We start from the raw sequence: 17,378 nt of genomic DNA, 5'->3' as shown, positions 1-17,378 counted from the left end.
CAGATACGTTAAACTATTTTTTCATACGTAAATCAGTTATCCGAAATATCAGTTATCCAGACAACCCCAGTCCTCAATTGATTCAGAAAATTGACGCTCTACTGTATTTTCAATAGTTTCAGTGTCTGCTGTTTGGAAGTTACTCATATACAAATTTTAATATCATTCATTATTATTCTGTGTGAGATCAATTTTCAAAGAGCAGTATTTTTCAAACTACTAAGAAAAATACCCATGTTTGTATATTTTTAGCTTACAAAGCTCACCAAATTATTTCCCTCTCTTCCTGACTCACCCTGTACACATTCTTTCAGCTTTTGGTGAAATAAAAATAAACAGAAACCGAAATGCGCATGCGTACTTCATTGGACTTGCGTCTTCTGAAAATCTATAAATAACTTGCAAATAACAAAAAAATAATAATAATAAAGCCGCCCAAAAAAAGGGGGGAGGAGAATATATGTTGATTACAAAGTGTTAATCTGCGTTATTGTAAAAGGATTTCCAGGCATAAGATAACCCTTTTGCATCTCTATGATTAATGCGTCCCTTATTTATGTGTGCCTTGTGTATCTCTATCTTTTCAAGGTGTTTCAATGCCTGTCTGGAATTCGTGGCTCTAATGATCGAGGCTTGATCCCAATATACATCGACCTCTTGCTGTTTGGCAAATGCTGTGATCACTGTGGCATCTATGTTCTTACTCACAGAGTATTTATGTTCCTTTAATCTTTGTTTTAACTGCCGCGTAGTAGCACCCACGTAGTTATTTGCAAGTTATTTATAGATTTTCAGAAGACGCAAGTCCGATGAAGTACGCATGCGCATTTCAGTTTCTGTTTAATTTGTATTTCATGCGTTCTTTTTTTAGTGTTCTTTTAATAAAAATAAATTTTTTAAAGAATGTAAAATGAAAAGACAAACATACTTTAATAAATTTTTATTTTATCAGTGTATAATCAAATTTGTGATATGTACTATATGTACATTTTTTAACATTATTAGTTTTGATGTGTTTTTGAAGATAATTCTTATTTTTGGTATTATATTTACAGTATTATTAATTTTAACTACAGTATTATTATTATTAACTAAGAAATTTTTCAAATTTAGTTGTATAATTTAGTTACAATGGAACCTTGCTTAACGAGCATAATTCATTCTAGAATGTTACTGATAAAGTGAAACACTCATTAAGAGAAACAATTTTTCCCATATAAATTAATGTAAAATACAATAATGTGTTTCATTCTGCAAAAAATACTCATATATTTTATGTATATTGCCTCTAATAGTTTGAGGTGATCCTGACCTCAAACTATTAGAGGCAATGGAAATATTTAAGGCAGGATGCAAATCAACATGCATTAATTTTAAGGAGGCAATGTTGCTTTCTATGGCATGGCAAGTCCTAATGGACAATAATATTTAATTTTATTTACGTTTATAATATTTTAAATTAAAAAACAGTTTGCATTTCAAATCTCATAGTAGCATACGATATTTGAATAAATTTGGAATGTGTGCACTTTTGGAATACAAAATCGAATGCCTTCTAAAGAAGTTCAAAAGTTTAAAGACCAGCTTGCAACGGATTTAAGTGAATGCCTGAAGAAGAGCCCAGGAGGGGTGTCAAAAATGTTAGCACTAAAGAAACATTTTTTTGCTCCAGTTATTTGGTTTGAAGTAAGATCATTTTTTTACAATTTGCTTTGCTTGTTATGCAAATTACTTGTTATGAGAGGTGCTCATTAAGCGAGGTTCCATTGTATGTATAAAATAGAAACCCAAATCAGATTTTGGATGTATTCAAATTTTAATTTTTATTATACTGAAGATATAAGACTGAAATTTTTTACATTCTTTACTTGATACATGACATAAATAATTTCTGGTTAATCTTTTAGTTTGATGAATAAATGTATGTATAATATATAAAAGTTATATTAGCAAATAGCATTAATTCATAAAATAAATGCAATTTTTAAGGATTTAAACATTTTTAGAATAATCTTAATTCTATTTTATAACTTTTACTTTAATTAATTAATACCTTAAATATTGAACAGTATAAAAATAAATTACTTAGTTCTGAACAAAAAATTATTATTTTCAATTATTTTTCTGACTTCTAATTAAGTCTAACTTATGATTGCAACATTTTTCAAACAAAATCACTCATCACATTTGATGTTGACTGGGAATTACTATTTGACTCTGCTTTTGCAGTCTTCTAAGCACTGAATTTTTAATGTCATTGTGTGCTCATCTACATATTTGCTATAATTCTTTCTTACCAACAATTTTTCTTATACAATATTTGACAAAATACATTCTTAATATAAGGTTGACAAAATTACCCTGTGACATAATGATTTAATTGCCACTTTTAGTTTACCAAATCATACACTGTTTTTGACTGGGATATGCTGACATAAACAACAATAAGCATAGGGTAGCTTTCAGTTTTGAATCAGCATGTGGGATTTTCAACCTTTTAACAAATTCCAAAATAAGAAAAAAATTAAACAAAATATAATGACTTTAGAAAATGAAATAACATGTGGGATCAATTCCTCACACAATGAATAAGTCACAAGTTAATTTTAAAATGAAATGTAGATATATAATGACCTATTATATGTATACTTTGTTTTTAATTGAATTGATAGTTTTTTATTGTAATTTAAGAATAGAATTATCACACTTAATAAAACATTTAACCCTTATAATGCTGAGAATATTTATTAAATCACACACGTTAGAATTATCTTATAATTTTTGTATTTCAAAAATATTTTTAAAAAATAGTCTTAATTGAAGAAATCAATATACATAGGTGTATAAGCTTAAATCCACTGTTTTTTAGTCAGAAAAAAACACGTTTTTTTCTTAGAAAGCAAAAACAAATTTATTTAAAGTACTTTCCCTCACTAGTGACACATTTGTTCCATCTCTCGGGCAATGTGTGGATACCATGCCAAAAAAATTTCTTCTCTTTCAAGGCAAACCACTCATCAAGCCATTTTCGGACATCTTTGTAAGAATCGAAGTGTCGCTCAGCAAGCGCGTGGCCCATCGATGAAAAGAGGTGATAGTCGGAAGGGGCCAGGTCTGGTGAATAAGCGAGATGGGTAGCACCTCCCAGTTGAGTGTCTCCAAGTAGTTTCGGACCAATGTTGACACATGCGATGGTGCATTGTTGTGGAGGAAAATCAGCTTGTCGTGTCTTTGCTGATAATCCGGCCTTTTTTCACGCAGAGCACAGTGATCAGTTGTTGGTGGTAGTGGTGAGCATTGGCAGTTTCACCAGGTTTCAACAGCTCATAGTAGACAATACCCTGCTGATCCCACCAAATGCCCCACATTGTCTTCTGTCCAAAGCGATTTGGTCTTGGGAAAGATGTTGATGGTTTGCCTGGATCAACCCACGATTTCTTGCGTTTAGGATTCTCAAAATATATCCATTTCTCATCGCCAGTTACAATCTGATGCAGAAACGACTTTCTTTTTTGTCTGGCGAGCAAGATTTCGCATGTGTTTTGGCTTCGCTCCATCTGCCTATCATTCAATTCATGTGGCACCCATTTTCCGATCTTCTGAATCTTTCCCATGGCACATAGACGCATGGATATGGTTGGTTGAGTAACACCCAATTGCTCGGCAAGCATTTTTTGCGATTGGTTATCGTCCTCATTCAAAAGAGCCTGCAGTTGATGGTCCTCAACCTTCCTGGGCCGATTTTCACGCTTCTTGTCGGTCAGGTAAAAATTTCCATCTTTGAACTGACGAAACCAATCTCTGCACGTGGTTTCTGATAAAGCTCTGTCTCCATAAGCCTCCACAAGCATTCGATGTGCTTCGCCAGCCGATTTCTTCAAATTAAAGCAGAAAAGCAAAGCTTGCCGCATATGCTCTTTTTCTGGCACAAAAGTAGACATGATTACAAAAAAAAAAAATATCTAATGATGTGCACTGATTAATGTTGACAGATGTCAAAATCATCAAAAAAACAATATGGCATCGTCATGGTAACTTAGTACGCTCGCTTACACCATCTACTAGCAAACAGCGGATTTAAGCTTATACACCTGGTAAGACTCTTTTTTGAGTTTTAAGAAAAGCTGCTTAATGATGTAATTTAAATACTTTTCACTCTATATTTTCATTTGGTTCTGTTGCAATTTTGGTTTTTTTTTTCAATTATAAAATTTATAAAAACTTTAAATGAGTTAAGTTAAAAAGTAATAATAGAATTTTAATTAAATATCCATAGGAATTGAATGTAGCTCGTTTAAAAGCAGAATTATTTTTGGAGATATCATTACCTACGATTAATGATCCATATATTATGGCAGTGGTAGCTTATGCTCTTTCTCAGTCTTCAAGTGATCTAAAACATGAGGCAAATGAAAAATTGAAACAGATGTCTATATTTGATGAAGGTAAGTTTTTTTTTGGTCTATTCTAATTTTATTAAATAAAATATTATTAGCTGTAAAATAAAAATACTGCATATGAAAAGTTTTTCTACTGTTAATAAGTTATGTTAAAGCATATTGTTTTGAATAAAATATAATTTTTCAATTTAGAAGTTTAGAGAATTAGTAATGAAATATGTAGTAATTTTACGGAATATGCTGAACTCTTTTCAGCATTTTCTAAACATAGAGTAATTGATTTAAAATTGTTACAAAACATTTATTTTAAAGTTTTGGTTGACAATGAAACAGTATAAATGACTCGTGATTTTATTTACAAATTATAATTCAGTAGTCCATAAATGCTAATTTATTCTGTAAAGTCCAGCAGCAATGTATTATATGTAAACACAATATGTCACAATGCAACTGTAATGGCATATGTTCTGATTTTTCAGATTGAAAAAATAGATCATAATAATATAAAAAATAAGCAAGTTTTCTTGAAAAATATATATCCCAACAAAGACTAATAACTTGCGAATCAATATGCAAGAAAAGAATGGTGAAAAATGTAACAAAAGTGTGAAAAATAAAATTACACTCATTTAGTCATAAAGTATGTTGTCTGCCTGATTTGTTCAGATGAATTGCTGTACAATAGCAGCATCAGGCATACAGCATACTTTATGCATTGAATAAGTGTATATTTTTTGACCAATGTGAAGCTAAATTACTACTCACAACTGCTATTAATCAAGTTAAACCAAGCAGAAACTACTAGAATTTGTCTGATGGACTATTGAATTAAATTCACAATGTCATTTAGCCATTCATCTATCATATGATCATTGATTCAAAATCATTTATATCATATCCCTTAATTAAAAAGGACCCTTTGATGACTCTCATATCCAAGTGGTATGGTCTTATCCATATGCAACTCATATCAGTTGTGAGGCACTTATATGTAACTTAATTGAGAGCATATGAAGAAAGAAAAATGCACAGTGGAATATTTATTCCATACTTTTTTTCAGTTGTGAATTCTGTGTCTGGAATTCTGAGTCTGACTATTTGTTATTGCTTATCACAGATATAAGAATATAATTATTCATTAAATTATTCAAGTGTATAAATATCAGGTCAGTCCATAAATTCATGTGCATTTATAGTTAATTTAATGCAAACACAAACGTTTTCGATCTTTCGTGGAATTTTTTAAGGTTCAGAGATGTGTTGTTTTTTGTGCCGTTTTTATAGTTAAGATAAAAAAAAATTCATAATATTCAAATTTTTTCTTAATCCAAAATGTATTTGCCATCAGTTTCCACTATATCTTGAAACTAACTTTTTAATTCCACTCTCATAAAAAGTTTTTGGTTTAGAATCAAAACTGTGAAAATTCAAGGTTAATTAAATTAACAGGTGATTAATTGGGTAAGTGGAAAAACCCCAGTTTTTTCCCACTCCACCATTTCATATTTCCATCACACACAGATACGAGAAATAAACAGACGATCGAATAATTTTATGAATCAACGATCATCTTGATGTTTGGGCTTATTGGAGAAACTTTGTCCAAACATCCAGTTATTAATGAGGAAAGCTGTCAAAAGTGATTATCGAATATGGGAATAAGAATCGTAGAATTGGCCAGATTGTCGATGTCTCATTGGCCTGCCTCTGCTGGACAGACACGGCTCGAACTTAGTAGACCACATTAAATCAAAGTCACCTGAGTCTGTTCCCATGTGCAATGCGTATAAAAAAGGCTTGCACCTAAGTATCAGGGCAGACATCAACAGTAGACATAAGGGGACCAACCCGCCATAATAGAGACGGACTTCACACAGAGAGCTAAGGGACCAAAGCTCTGTCCATCATCTCTCCTGTCTCTCCTCCAGAAGTAACCTCCAAGGAAGATCAACGAGTGTCTTGTCGACCTTCGAATAAATTGGATCCGAAGACAACTGATTGTCTATAAGAAGCATTATGCAGTTATTGTAAACTCTCTCTCTTGGTCGACTTAGAATATAAGGATGTAGATATAAGGCTTTAATGTTTATCCCATACAGTCGTATGGACTGGATAGAAATAGTCCCGGATCTTATGTTACCTACAAAAGGTAGACTAACCTGTAGTGTATTAGCTTACTGTATCATTTACTTTTGTTATTAAGTTCATTAAATTGTTTTAATTGTTAAATGAGTCTGGAGTGAACTTCCTTTGGAGAACGGCACCTCGGCTTACCCATCCCCTTTGTTGCTCAGATCCTGCCATCCAGAGATACTTGAGTGACTCACTCAAGTGTCTCCAGATCATCCTTGCTCAAGTGGATGCCAATAAAAGAGTTTAGAGCTTTTTACACCCTAACCCCTTGGCTTCTCACAAAATATTTGGCAACTGCATTTTCAACACTACTGCTGTTTAAAAATTTTTTGTTTTAAAAAATTCTGTAAGCACTGGAATAAACAGTAGTCACTTGGTGTCAAATCATGTGAATATAGTGGATGCAGTAAAATTCCCCAATTTAGTGTTCCAACTTTTTGAGAGTTGATTTTGTAGTGTTGTGATGTATATGTGGTTCCACAAACAGGAATACCTGAAAGAAATTCAGTACAGTAAGGTCTGTAACACAAATCAATTTTATTTGCCTCAAATAGGTTCAAATAATAATGATCCCAACTCACAGGCAGTAATTAAGCATATACAAAAATCAAATGTTCCTTTATATGATCAAGCCAACTAAGACATGACAATATTAGTGCAAGGACTTATAACTATGACTTAACCTTAATATAAACTAAGAAGGAGAAAATGAATATATGGGAAAAATAAGAGAAGGGGAAGAAAGAAGCACTTGGGTATTTTTAGTCACATGTCTCAGGTGGGCCACCGTTAACCAATATTTGGTTGTCAATATTTGGTTAACTTATCTATATTGTTCTTCTCTACTGTGCAAGTCCACCTTCCTTTGAAGTTTCCTTATAATTGCTTCACTCCGGATTCCTTGATAAGAAAATATTACCTTTTGGAAAAATCTTCTCTGAACTTCACTCTTTATGTTACAATTCAGGAGAACTACGAAAGCTGACTCAACTCTATCGGATTAGGTTCTTTAGCTCTTTTCATAAGTCTTTCGTTGCCTCTGATCTCTCCACCCGTAACCAAGAGCACAACTCTATGATGCTTCCTATCACATCGAGATCACGACCAAAAAATGAGCCTTTTTGCTCTTTCGAACCCCCTGGGGTTCATTACCTCCTTTGTCTTACCATGTCCGTTCTGAGAATCAGTGATCCAACCTGAGAGGAAAAGGATTAAGAAAGAAAGTTCTAGAATAATGAAGACAAAGAACAAAGAAAACATTAAGCCTAAAATGTAAAATATATAAAAAACTACGCATTAATATGGCTGACAGCCACAGTGTATTATCTATCATTGTCATGTTGCAACAAAACATTCTTTCTGTTGATTAGGTTTGGCCAATTTTATTGTAATCTTTCATTTAAGTGTTCTAATTGCTGACAATATATTGCAGTTGAAATTATTTGGTTTGCTTCCAACAGCTCAAAGTGAATTACATTTGTCACATCCCATCAAAGAACCAAATGAATTTTTTTGGATGCAACCCAACTTTTCTTATTGGTTTTGATTGTTGAGCTCGATCTGTCCATTACCTTTCTCTTGTTACATTATCATAAATGATCTACTTCTTACATCCAGTAACAAACTAATCAAAGAAGGGTTCCAAAGCAAAACATGAAATTATAGTAGTACATCTGTTTGCTGGTGATTACCCAGCAATAATTCATGTGGCACCCATTTTCCTAACTTCAACGCTTTTCCAATTTCTTTTAAAAGTCTGTAAATGGTTTCATGGGAGGAATTTAAATATTCTGCAACTTCATCAACAGTTAATTTGGGTTTTTCTGCCACTAGTGCTGAGATAACATTGTTATCAGAGTTCCCAGGTCTTCCTGAATGAGTTTTATCATTCTTCTTAAATCATTCAAACCACTTTTTGCAAGCAGCTAAAGGAGTAACAAAAATCAGAGGTCATTGAAGAGGTCATAATGGAACTTGAAACTGACCTAATGACAGAAGAACACTTGAATGAAAAACACCAAGAAACCCAGAGAGATGTATTTTCTTCTGAAAAAGAGGAATACAAAAGAAGATCAATGCTGGCATCTGCTATTAACAATCTTTTGAAGAAGTGGGAGGATGTCAGAACAATGATCTTAGAATGGCATCCAAACCAGGTTGAGGTTATCTCTATGACGACAATGCTATTAATTACTTTCGAAAAATCCTGAAGAAGAGAGAAAAGCAATCGACATTGGACAGATTCTTTAACATGTTCCAGAAATGGAAAAACAACATGACTGATAAAAATGCAAGACTGTATATACGGTCTTGGAACAGATTACGTTCATTAAACGATCACCCACTGTATAATAAATGTGTTTTGAATTTTTCAAAAATTTAGCACAACACATGGAAATTAATAAATAAATGTATAAATGCTAATTTTATAAAAAAGTTCTAAAGACAAGAAAATAATTTACTTTTTTGTCTTTAGAACTTTTTTTTATAAAATTACCATTTATACATTTATTTATTAATTTCCATGTGTTGTGCTAAATTTTAGAAGTTAACAAAAAAAATATATACAAGGTCTGTTCAAAAAGTATCGGACCTTTTTTTTTTCCGTGTAAACCAATGATGCGCGAGAGGCCTCCTTCGGTGGAGTTGTGGAGGGGACAGTCATGCACAGCCCTGAAGTTTTTCCCGCCTGCAGGAAGCGTCAGTTGTTGGCAATCGGCATATGAGTGAGGTCATGTAGTGCGCTCTCATCGGATTTCACTAAGCTGGAAAATGACTGAACAACGTGAGCAGCGATATTACATCAAATTTTGCCAAAAACCTTGGCGATACCCGAGTGTAAACCATTTGCAAGATTCAGCAGGCTTTCGGGAACAATCCTCAAGGCCAAAAAAAGCGCGGCAGGCCGCAGCAATATCAGAGGTCATGTTGACAGTTTTTTCGACTCTCGTGGGGTGGTGTGTCGTGAGTACGCACCACAAGGCCAAACCATTGCAAAGGAGTACTACCAGGAGGTCCTTCGTCGTCTTTCTGATACAGTACGACGCAAACGACCGGATCTGTGGTCGATCAAAACTTGGCAGCTCCATTGTGATAACACATCCGCCCATTCTGCGCATCTGATTCGGGCTTTCGTCGCCAAACACAATACTCCTGTGGTTCATCACGCTCTGTACTCTCTCCACATGGCTCCGTGTGACCTTTGGCTTTTTCTCAAGCTGAAAATGTCGCTAAAAGGAACCCAAATTTAGTCGAGAGAAGACATCATGCGAAATGCGACGGACCGGCTTATGGTTATAAGCCGATAACCATTCCAAAAGATGCGTTCCAGCAGTGTTTCCAGCAATGGCAGGAACGCTGGGAGAAGTGTATACATTACCAAGGAGACTACTTTGAACGGGATTAGGGTTTTGTACCTCAAAGTCAATAAATTTATTTTTGCCGACCAAAGGTCCGATACTTTTTGAACAGACCTTGTATATATATTTTTTGTTTGTTTTTGAATACAATGTATCTGAGCATGTAAATTACACATTTCTATTCACTATTTAAAGATAGATGGGAATTTTCTATTTTGCATGTGATGCTAAATTGTAATTTTTTTAATATATTATTAGACTTGAATCAAAGACATTGGAAAGAAAATACAAGATCTCATTCCATTGAAGTTGCTGCTTATGCACTCCTGACGCAACTTGCATTAAATGATTTATCTTATAGTTTACCCATTGTGAACTGGCTCAATACTCAACGACTTGTTGGTGGAAGTTTTCCCTCTACTCAGGTATTTATTTCTTATTTATTAAATGATCACTAGTATATATTTCATTACTCAATATTCATATATTCAATTTATAATTCTAATGGTTTTATAAAATATATAAAATTTTTACATTATTATTGTACTATATGTGAAAGATTTTATGTATTAGAGCCGAAAGTTTTTGCCAAATAAATAACTGGCAGTTTTTTTTGGTGAATTTAAGGCAAAAAATTGGTGATTTTAGAACCAAAAGTCTAAAATTGCCACTTTTTTGCCTTAAATTTTCCAAAAAACTTGCCAGTTATTTATTTCAAAAATGAGTTAAAACGAATTACACTTAGATATTTCAAATAATCCTCATTTAAACTATGATGTCGATCACTCAATACTGATGAATATAATGAGAACGAACATTCAACGTCAACTGCAACTAAAGGAGCGTACTTGCTATTAACTTTATCACTTAAATTCATATCAAATGACGTAAATTTGATAAGATCCGGATTGTTTGACAAAACTTTTCCCAATTTTTGATAAAATATAGGATAACCAGAAACAATTTCTTTTGCATTTTCAATTAGTTTGGCTTGTTTAGTTACATTGAGTCCTTTTTCTTCCAGTGATGATATAATATTTGATAGCCTGATGAGATTACAGAGATCAAATAATTCTTTCTTGAGGTTAAATTTCTTCTCTTGCAATAGTTTCACCAAAACATTTCTAGCATTTGAATGAGATTTTTGTTTATAGTTCAAAATGAAGCACTCAACAGCATCAAAATTATTGACATAGTACTTTGCAGTATTTAATCACAACCCCCAGCAAGTGACAATTGGTTCTGGAAGAAGATTACTAATTCCAGTTGCATTCTTAAAATAATTTTGTCTTTCTCTTGACTTCACAAAAAACTTCATTTCTGATATAAGTGAATATGTTAATTTGTACTCATTCTGAATCCTAAATGCAACGTTATGTAAGGCATGAGTGAGACACATGACGTGATGTACATTTGGAAAAATCAATGAATTTTTCTTAATCTCATTTACTGCCTTCATCGTGTATTTTTGCTTGATCTGTCACTATTAACTTCAGTTTTGAATATTTTAAATCATTTGGCCACAATTTTCTAGACACATTGAGTATACATTCTTGTATTATAATGTTGTGAACTGTTGAGTGTAATGTCACATCAATTAACATTGATTTTGCTTTCTCGCCATTCAATTTCCCTACAAGCATGTTGACTACTTTGCGTTGCACTTTGTCACTAGTTTTGTCAACAATGAAATAGACATCATGTCCTTAATTTTTTCTGTTACTGAGTTGAAGATAGTTTTTTGATGTGCCCACAGTGCTAAGAAAATAAATGATGCAATGAGACTTCAAATAAAGTCATATTTCAGCTAAATTATGAGCACAATCATGAATAACAGCATCAATTTCAATAAAATAAACGTTTCATTAAAAAAAACTAATTACAATAAAAAAAAATACCTGGAACACTTTTGATCGGCTTCTTCATATATTTCTCAGAAACAATCTCAGTTTTTCATTATTTAATTTTTCAAGCGGAATATCTGCACTGGTGAATGCTTCAATCATTTTTTAATCAAAATCGCTTCCATTTTCAAACAGCAGTGTTTGTGACTGTAGTGTATGTATGTTTCTTGTGTTTTGCACTGTTGAAATGTTCCGAAAGTCGTTTCTTAATTGTATCACATTTGTAGTTGACGTGTGTAGAGCACTTAACACAGAGAATTGTTTTTTGGTACTGCAAAATATATTGCCACCTAATTCCTTAATCACGGAATCAATTTTAAATTCAATTGACTGTTTTCTAGACATTTTTGCATGAAGCACATGGAAAACTGACGATTTCGCCACTTATCACCAAATTTGCCAGTTAGGGTAAAAATTGCTGATATTGAGACTGGATTTTTAAAATTAGTATTAATTGAAAGATGCTCATTCCAGATGAATATAGCTGAGAAATTGCCAATTTTAAAATGCAATTATAAACTCATCAATCACTAAGTCACTAAGAGCATCTGTAAGAAAGAAGAAAATCCTTTAGCATTGCAGACATATTCAACTAGCATTTAGATTTTTTCCAAAAATACCAAAACTGTACATATATCTTTCCTTTAGATATTTTCTATTCATTATCATCAGGCACATTTCTACTTGAATCTTGAAATTTGATAAATTTCTGGCTACTTCCCCAATCTGTATGTAATGTCATTATTTCAGAGAACTGTTTACAAACTGAGTGCTGAATTTATCTCATAGCAATAAAAATAAAGTAATGCATTAAAATAAGGTGAATTTTGATATGATTAAAATAATTATAGACATTTAAAATGATAAGTATAGCTTATTAATTAACTGTGCAATGTTTTACCTTGTTTATGAATAATATCATAACTTTCCACCATAATTAAATTGAAACTAAACAATAAATTTGAATATAAAATGCATTTGTACACTATGATTAAAAGAACATGCATTTAAAATTAAATAACTTCTAAATTATAAGATAACACAGGTATTGATCCATAAGCAACAGAGGGGACCTATCACTTCAAATATTTTTATACCATACTACAAAAATCTGGAGTAGAAACTAGTACATCATATAGAGTCCGTGTGCAAGTTACTCACGCGCCGCCCTGGTGGAAAATATTTACATAACACATAGGAGAAAAATGCGAAAGGTTTCGTCTCCATTTGAACCCTTAAAGTGGAAAAAAATGAGACATTCATTTAGTCACCATTAGAGAAGATGCAAATGTTCTACTTTAATTATTGTTTACCTGCAATTGTAAACAGTATTTAAGTATTAAGTGTAAATATATCAAGTTTTTATAGTGTTTTCACAATAAAAAAATTTCACTCATTTATAATTGGTAGCTGCAGATTTACTAATACTACACAAACAAACATTACATTATCTACATATGGAAGAAGTTAAATGGGTAATCTACAGTTCAATATTTCAAAAATTTTAATTCTACCAATGGCTCTCTCAACGTGAATTCTTACACGAGCAATTTTGTATGTTTTGTCCATTTCGTTACCACTAAACTGCTTTTGATTCGGTTTTGAAAAAGGAGGCATAATTAAAATAGAATTTTTATTTTTGACAGCCAATTTAATTTCAGGAAACCCTCTATCAGCTATAACAATATCTCCCTTCTCCAGTTTTTGCATTTGTTACAGATTTGTATATAACAATTATTTGTTATGAACGAATCTGTACTTCTTCCTTCACACCCACTAGAACGAAAAGTTATAAGTCCTGATGGAGCAATTCCAATTAAATATTTTATAGTATAAGCGTATTTATAGTAACTTAATGTAACTTAACTTATATGTAACTTATTTTCCCAAGAAAATTCATAAACTCTAACAGGACTGTTTGGAAGCATGTCTAAAAATAAATTGAAAACATCGAATTCTACTGATGTTAGATCTTTTAAAGATTGATCGGCATGAAAATTTGTTACACCATTAAAATGACATGACCTATGATTTTCTCCTTATTTTTTGAAATCATTTTACATGGGAAACTTGAGTTTCTTAAACTTGTTACTAGTCATGCAAATAAAAATTCTTACATCTCCAAACTATTTGTTTGTATTCTCTGTTTGAGTTCCAAAGTCACGTTTTTTTTCTTTAGGGTCTAAAAAATTGTCTTCAATTGCTACATCAGTGTGTCTTCCTGCTTCTTCTTCAAATAAAATGTTCCTTCTGTTTATTAGGCGTTTATATCTCTTCATTGACTGTTCATGTCGACAATTTTCTTCATTGCTTCTTTTTTCAGGATAGATTGTTGAATTATAAATTGGACATCTTGGATCTTCACTTTTTCCCCCATCCATAAAATGCATACTACATATCTGTGCTGATTTAGAGGGTAGCCACTGTGATCCGTTTTTACTAAATTTACAAGGATATTTTTAGAAAATTATTCGTGTCAATTTTTTAAAAATTAACAATAAATTTTGTGTTTCTTATTTTTGTCTTTTAGCAAAATTTATCCAAATTTGGTGCCTCTGTTTAAGGTGTGGACATGCCTGAAAACCATAAAACGAAACGTTTGGTGTTACATGTTTGCTAGTGTATCAGAACATCCAAACACACAACGATTTACATTTGATTTATCCATGTTTAATATTATAACTCAAATACAAATTAAAAAACAATAAGCAATTTACTGTACTAGGTATCAATTTTGAAATGTCTCAGATACAATGCATATGCATTCTTTAGAGCAGTGTTTTTCAATCTTCTTGAATATGCAACCTCTTTACAAGTTAAAAAATTCTGGCAACCCCCAGGGCCATATTAAAACTATATCAGTGATTTTAAAAACTATGTATTTGATTTTCTTTCTGTTGAGACCTAAATATTGATCGAAAAACCAATTGTACTGTAAAATAAACAGGTACAGCCATCTCACTGAAATTGTATGTGTTTTTTATTGTTGCGTAGGACCTACAAACATTTGTCTTTTTCTTTTACCCGCAATCCCCATGTAAGGCTTTGCGACCCCCTGGAGGTCGCGACCCACGGGTTGAAAACCACTGCTTTAAAGAACTCCTGTGTTATGTAAATATTTGCCATCAGAGCAGCGTGTGAGTAACTTGCACTCAGACTCTATATAACAGGTAACCTTATTTTTTATATCCACTCAAAACCAACGAAAAGAAATTTTTTTACTCGTTTTTGTATACGAAAGACAGTTTGAATTAACATATGCTAAAGCATAAAAATTTGTATCAATAGTATTCCTACTCCATTTACTCCCTCTTTCAGCAAATAAAAAATAAATTAGGCATATGCCTTTTTCTCCATCTCCCCCCAACTGTCCTGACTCTCAAATAGATGTACAGATTGATGCTGATGAAGATAAGAGTTCTTAAATTTATATTTATTCTGCTACTATGTTTATGGAAAAAAATAATAGAAAAGAGAAGAGACATGTTCTCCTTTCTATTTTCTTTCCATAAACATTTATACTTAAAAAAAAAAGGAAACAGAATTGCATATACACTTTTGGTACTTTAAAAAAAAAAAAAAGCTTTGAAAGCATAGCAAAAGTGAAACCTGAGTTGTAAAATTCATTTAAAAAATTATAGTATATGCAGTTAATAAATTTGAGAAGAAGAAAGAACAGAAATTATTATAATCTTGTAAAAGAAATTAAGAAAGATAATGCCAAATTTTTGATATCTTAGGTAAGTTTTAAGTATATAGACCTATGTAAATTTAATATTCAATTCAGATATGTTTAACTTGAAATATATAAATAATAAAATATGATTCATTGAAAATAATTCTGCTGTAATCATTTCAATTTAATCAGTCTCCATGTTGAAGAATGCAAAAGATTGTGGACTACCAACAGGGAGAATAGTAGAACTTATTTTAAGAAAATAATAGAACCAGGGAGAAAAGTAGAACTAAAAGATAACAAAAGTATTTCACTAGTAATGTGCAAAGTATTATGCCACTAAACCTATTTAGTGTTGTTTTCTTCTCTTTTCCATTCTCGTGAAATATGAACTGGCCTTAATTCTTCAACACATTACATTGGATATTATCATTATTAAAATTATTTTCTAATTAATTTTTTCTGAGTTTATTATAGCATTTATTATTATTATTATCATCATCATCATTTCAACATTGAATTAAATAATTAAATGTCAGATTATTTGGCCTATATTTTGGCTAATTATCAACAACTAGTATAAAATAATTTTGTTCACTACTTTGTACTAATATTAATAATTACAAATATAAAAAAATATACCATTCCATGTAATAAAATGTCATACAACTTAATATTCCAGCTCCTATTTAAAAATCATTAGTATAATTTTCTTTATATAAATAGATATATAAATCTACTTCTAAATTAGTTTTTAACTTGATTAATGTATTCCTGTTATATTTAACATAATCTCATGTTGCTAACATGCAATGGCATATATCTCACAGAAAATTGCTAGATTGGAAACAAAACTTTTAAATAACCCATGCCCCCATTCTAAAATAGAATAATTTAAATTAGATCATATTGTCTATATTGTGTGGGTTTGAAAGATTTTTCAAAGATTTATTCTGAAATTTTCTTTCCTACTTAACCAATTAAAAAATATATGGAAAAATTTCAACTGTTGTAAAAACATGTATATGATCAGAAATAAATAGGCACTCTTATGTTCAGTATGACTACATTAATAAACAAAAATGAAAACTATATTATGTGGGATTAAGATTCAAAGATGCGCACATCAACTAGTCTGTATACACTTTGGCGGTATAACAAATACAGTTTTGATAATTTATATTTTTACATTTCAGGATACAGTAATTGCGTTACAAGCTCTATCACAATATTCAATGCAGTCTCAAAGTCCTGATTTATCTCTTATGTGTAATGTTACTTCAAGTAATGATAGAAACTTGGCAAAAACACTGGAATTTAAAAATGATAATGCACTTGTTTTGCAGCAGTTTGAGGTTAGTAAATAATTACCAAAATATTAATAGATTAGTGGATACTTCACATCTGATAATATTTTGTTATACAGGTCAATAAAGTTGGTGGAACATTGTTTTTTCGTACAGCTGGTAACGGAGTTGGTTCTTTGGCAGTGAAATTAAGATATAATGTTCCAGTTCCAGTTGAGAAACTTTGTAAAGTAAGTAGAAATATTAAATCTATAATCAAAACCTTGTTGAAAATAAAAATAATCTAGCAATAGCAACATACTTACTAATAAAATAAGTTTGTTAAAAATATATAAACTTAATTTATTTTTTTAACTCTCTCCACCCCATAAACCTAAGAGAGCCTTTTTAAAGCCCACAGTGCATTGGGTGAGAAAGGGGCTTGACATACATAGGAAAGATTGATCACCCCAAAAAATTGAGATTTTTTGACCTGGCTTCAATCTCAGGTTGATGCCATAACTGCCTCGGCCATCTGGCTAGCCTTATTTAATTGCTTTAAAATTTTTTAAAATATTTGATTCTTCATCTTAACATGAAACAAAATATTAGGGAATTAT

The 17,378-nt window shown here is 31.6% G+C and overlaps 1 protein-coding gene across 1 annotated transcript in view; it reads left to right on the top strand.

Moving 5' to 3' along the window:
* LOC111614985 (C3 and PZP-like alpha-2-macroglobulin domain-containing protein 8) overlaps positions 1-17,081 on the top strand; it is a 38,563-nt gene extending 21,482 nt beyond the window's left edge. The window contains exons 5-8 of the mRNA XM_023356356.1: positions 4,277-4,445; positions 10,151-10,317; positions 16,669-16,827; positions 16,899-17,081. Of these exons, the coding sequence (XP_023212124.1) occupies positions 4,277-4,445; positions 10,151-10,317; positions 16,669-16,827; positions 16,899-17,066 (663 nt within the window). The 3' untranslated portion in view covers positions 17,067-17,081. The remainder of the gene's footprint in view (positions 1-4,276; positions 4,446-10,150; positions 10,318-16,668; positions 16,828-16,898) is intronic.
* The last annotated feature ends 297 nt before the right edge of the window (positions 17,082-17,378 follow it).

The sequence above is a fragment of the Centruroides sculpturatus genome, unplaced genomic scaffold (assembly GCF_000671375.1).
Source record: "Centruroides sculpturatus isolate CEXI.00-Female unplaced genomic scaffold, Cexi_2.0 scaffold2012, whole genome shotgun sequence".
Classification (NCBI taxonomy): domain Eukaryota; kingdom Metazoa; phylum Arthropoda; class Arachnida; order Scorpiones; family Buthidae; genus Centruroides; species Centruroides sculpturatus.
The sequence above is the reverse complement of the archived record's forward strand: the minus strand, read 5'-3'. Positions and strand labels throughout refer to the sequence as shown.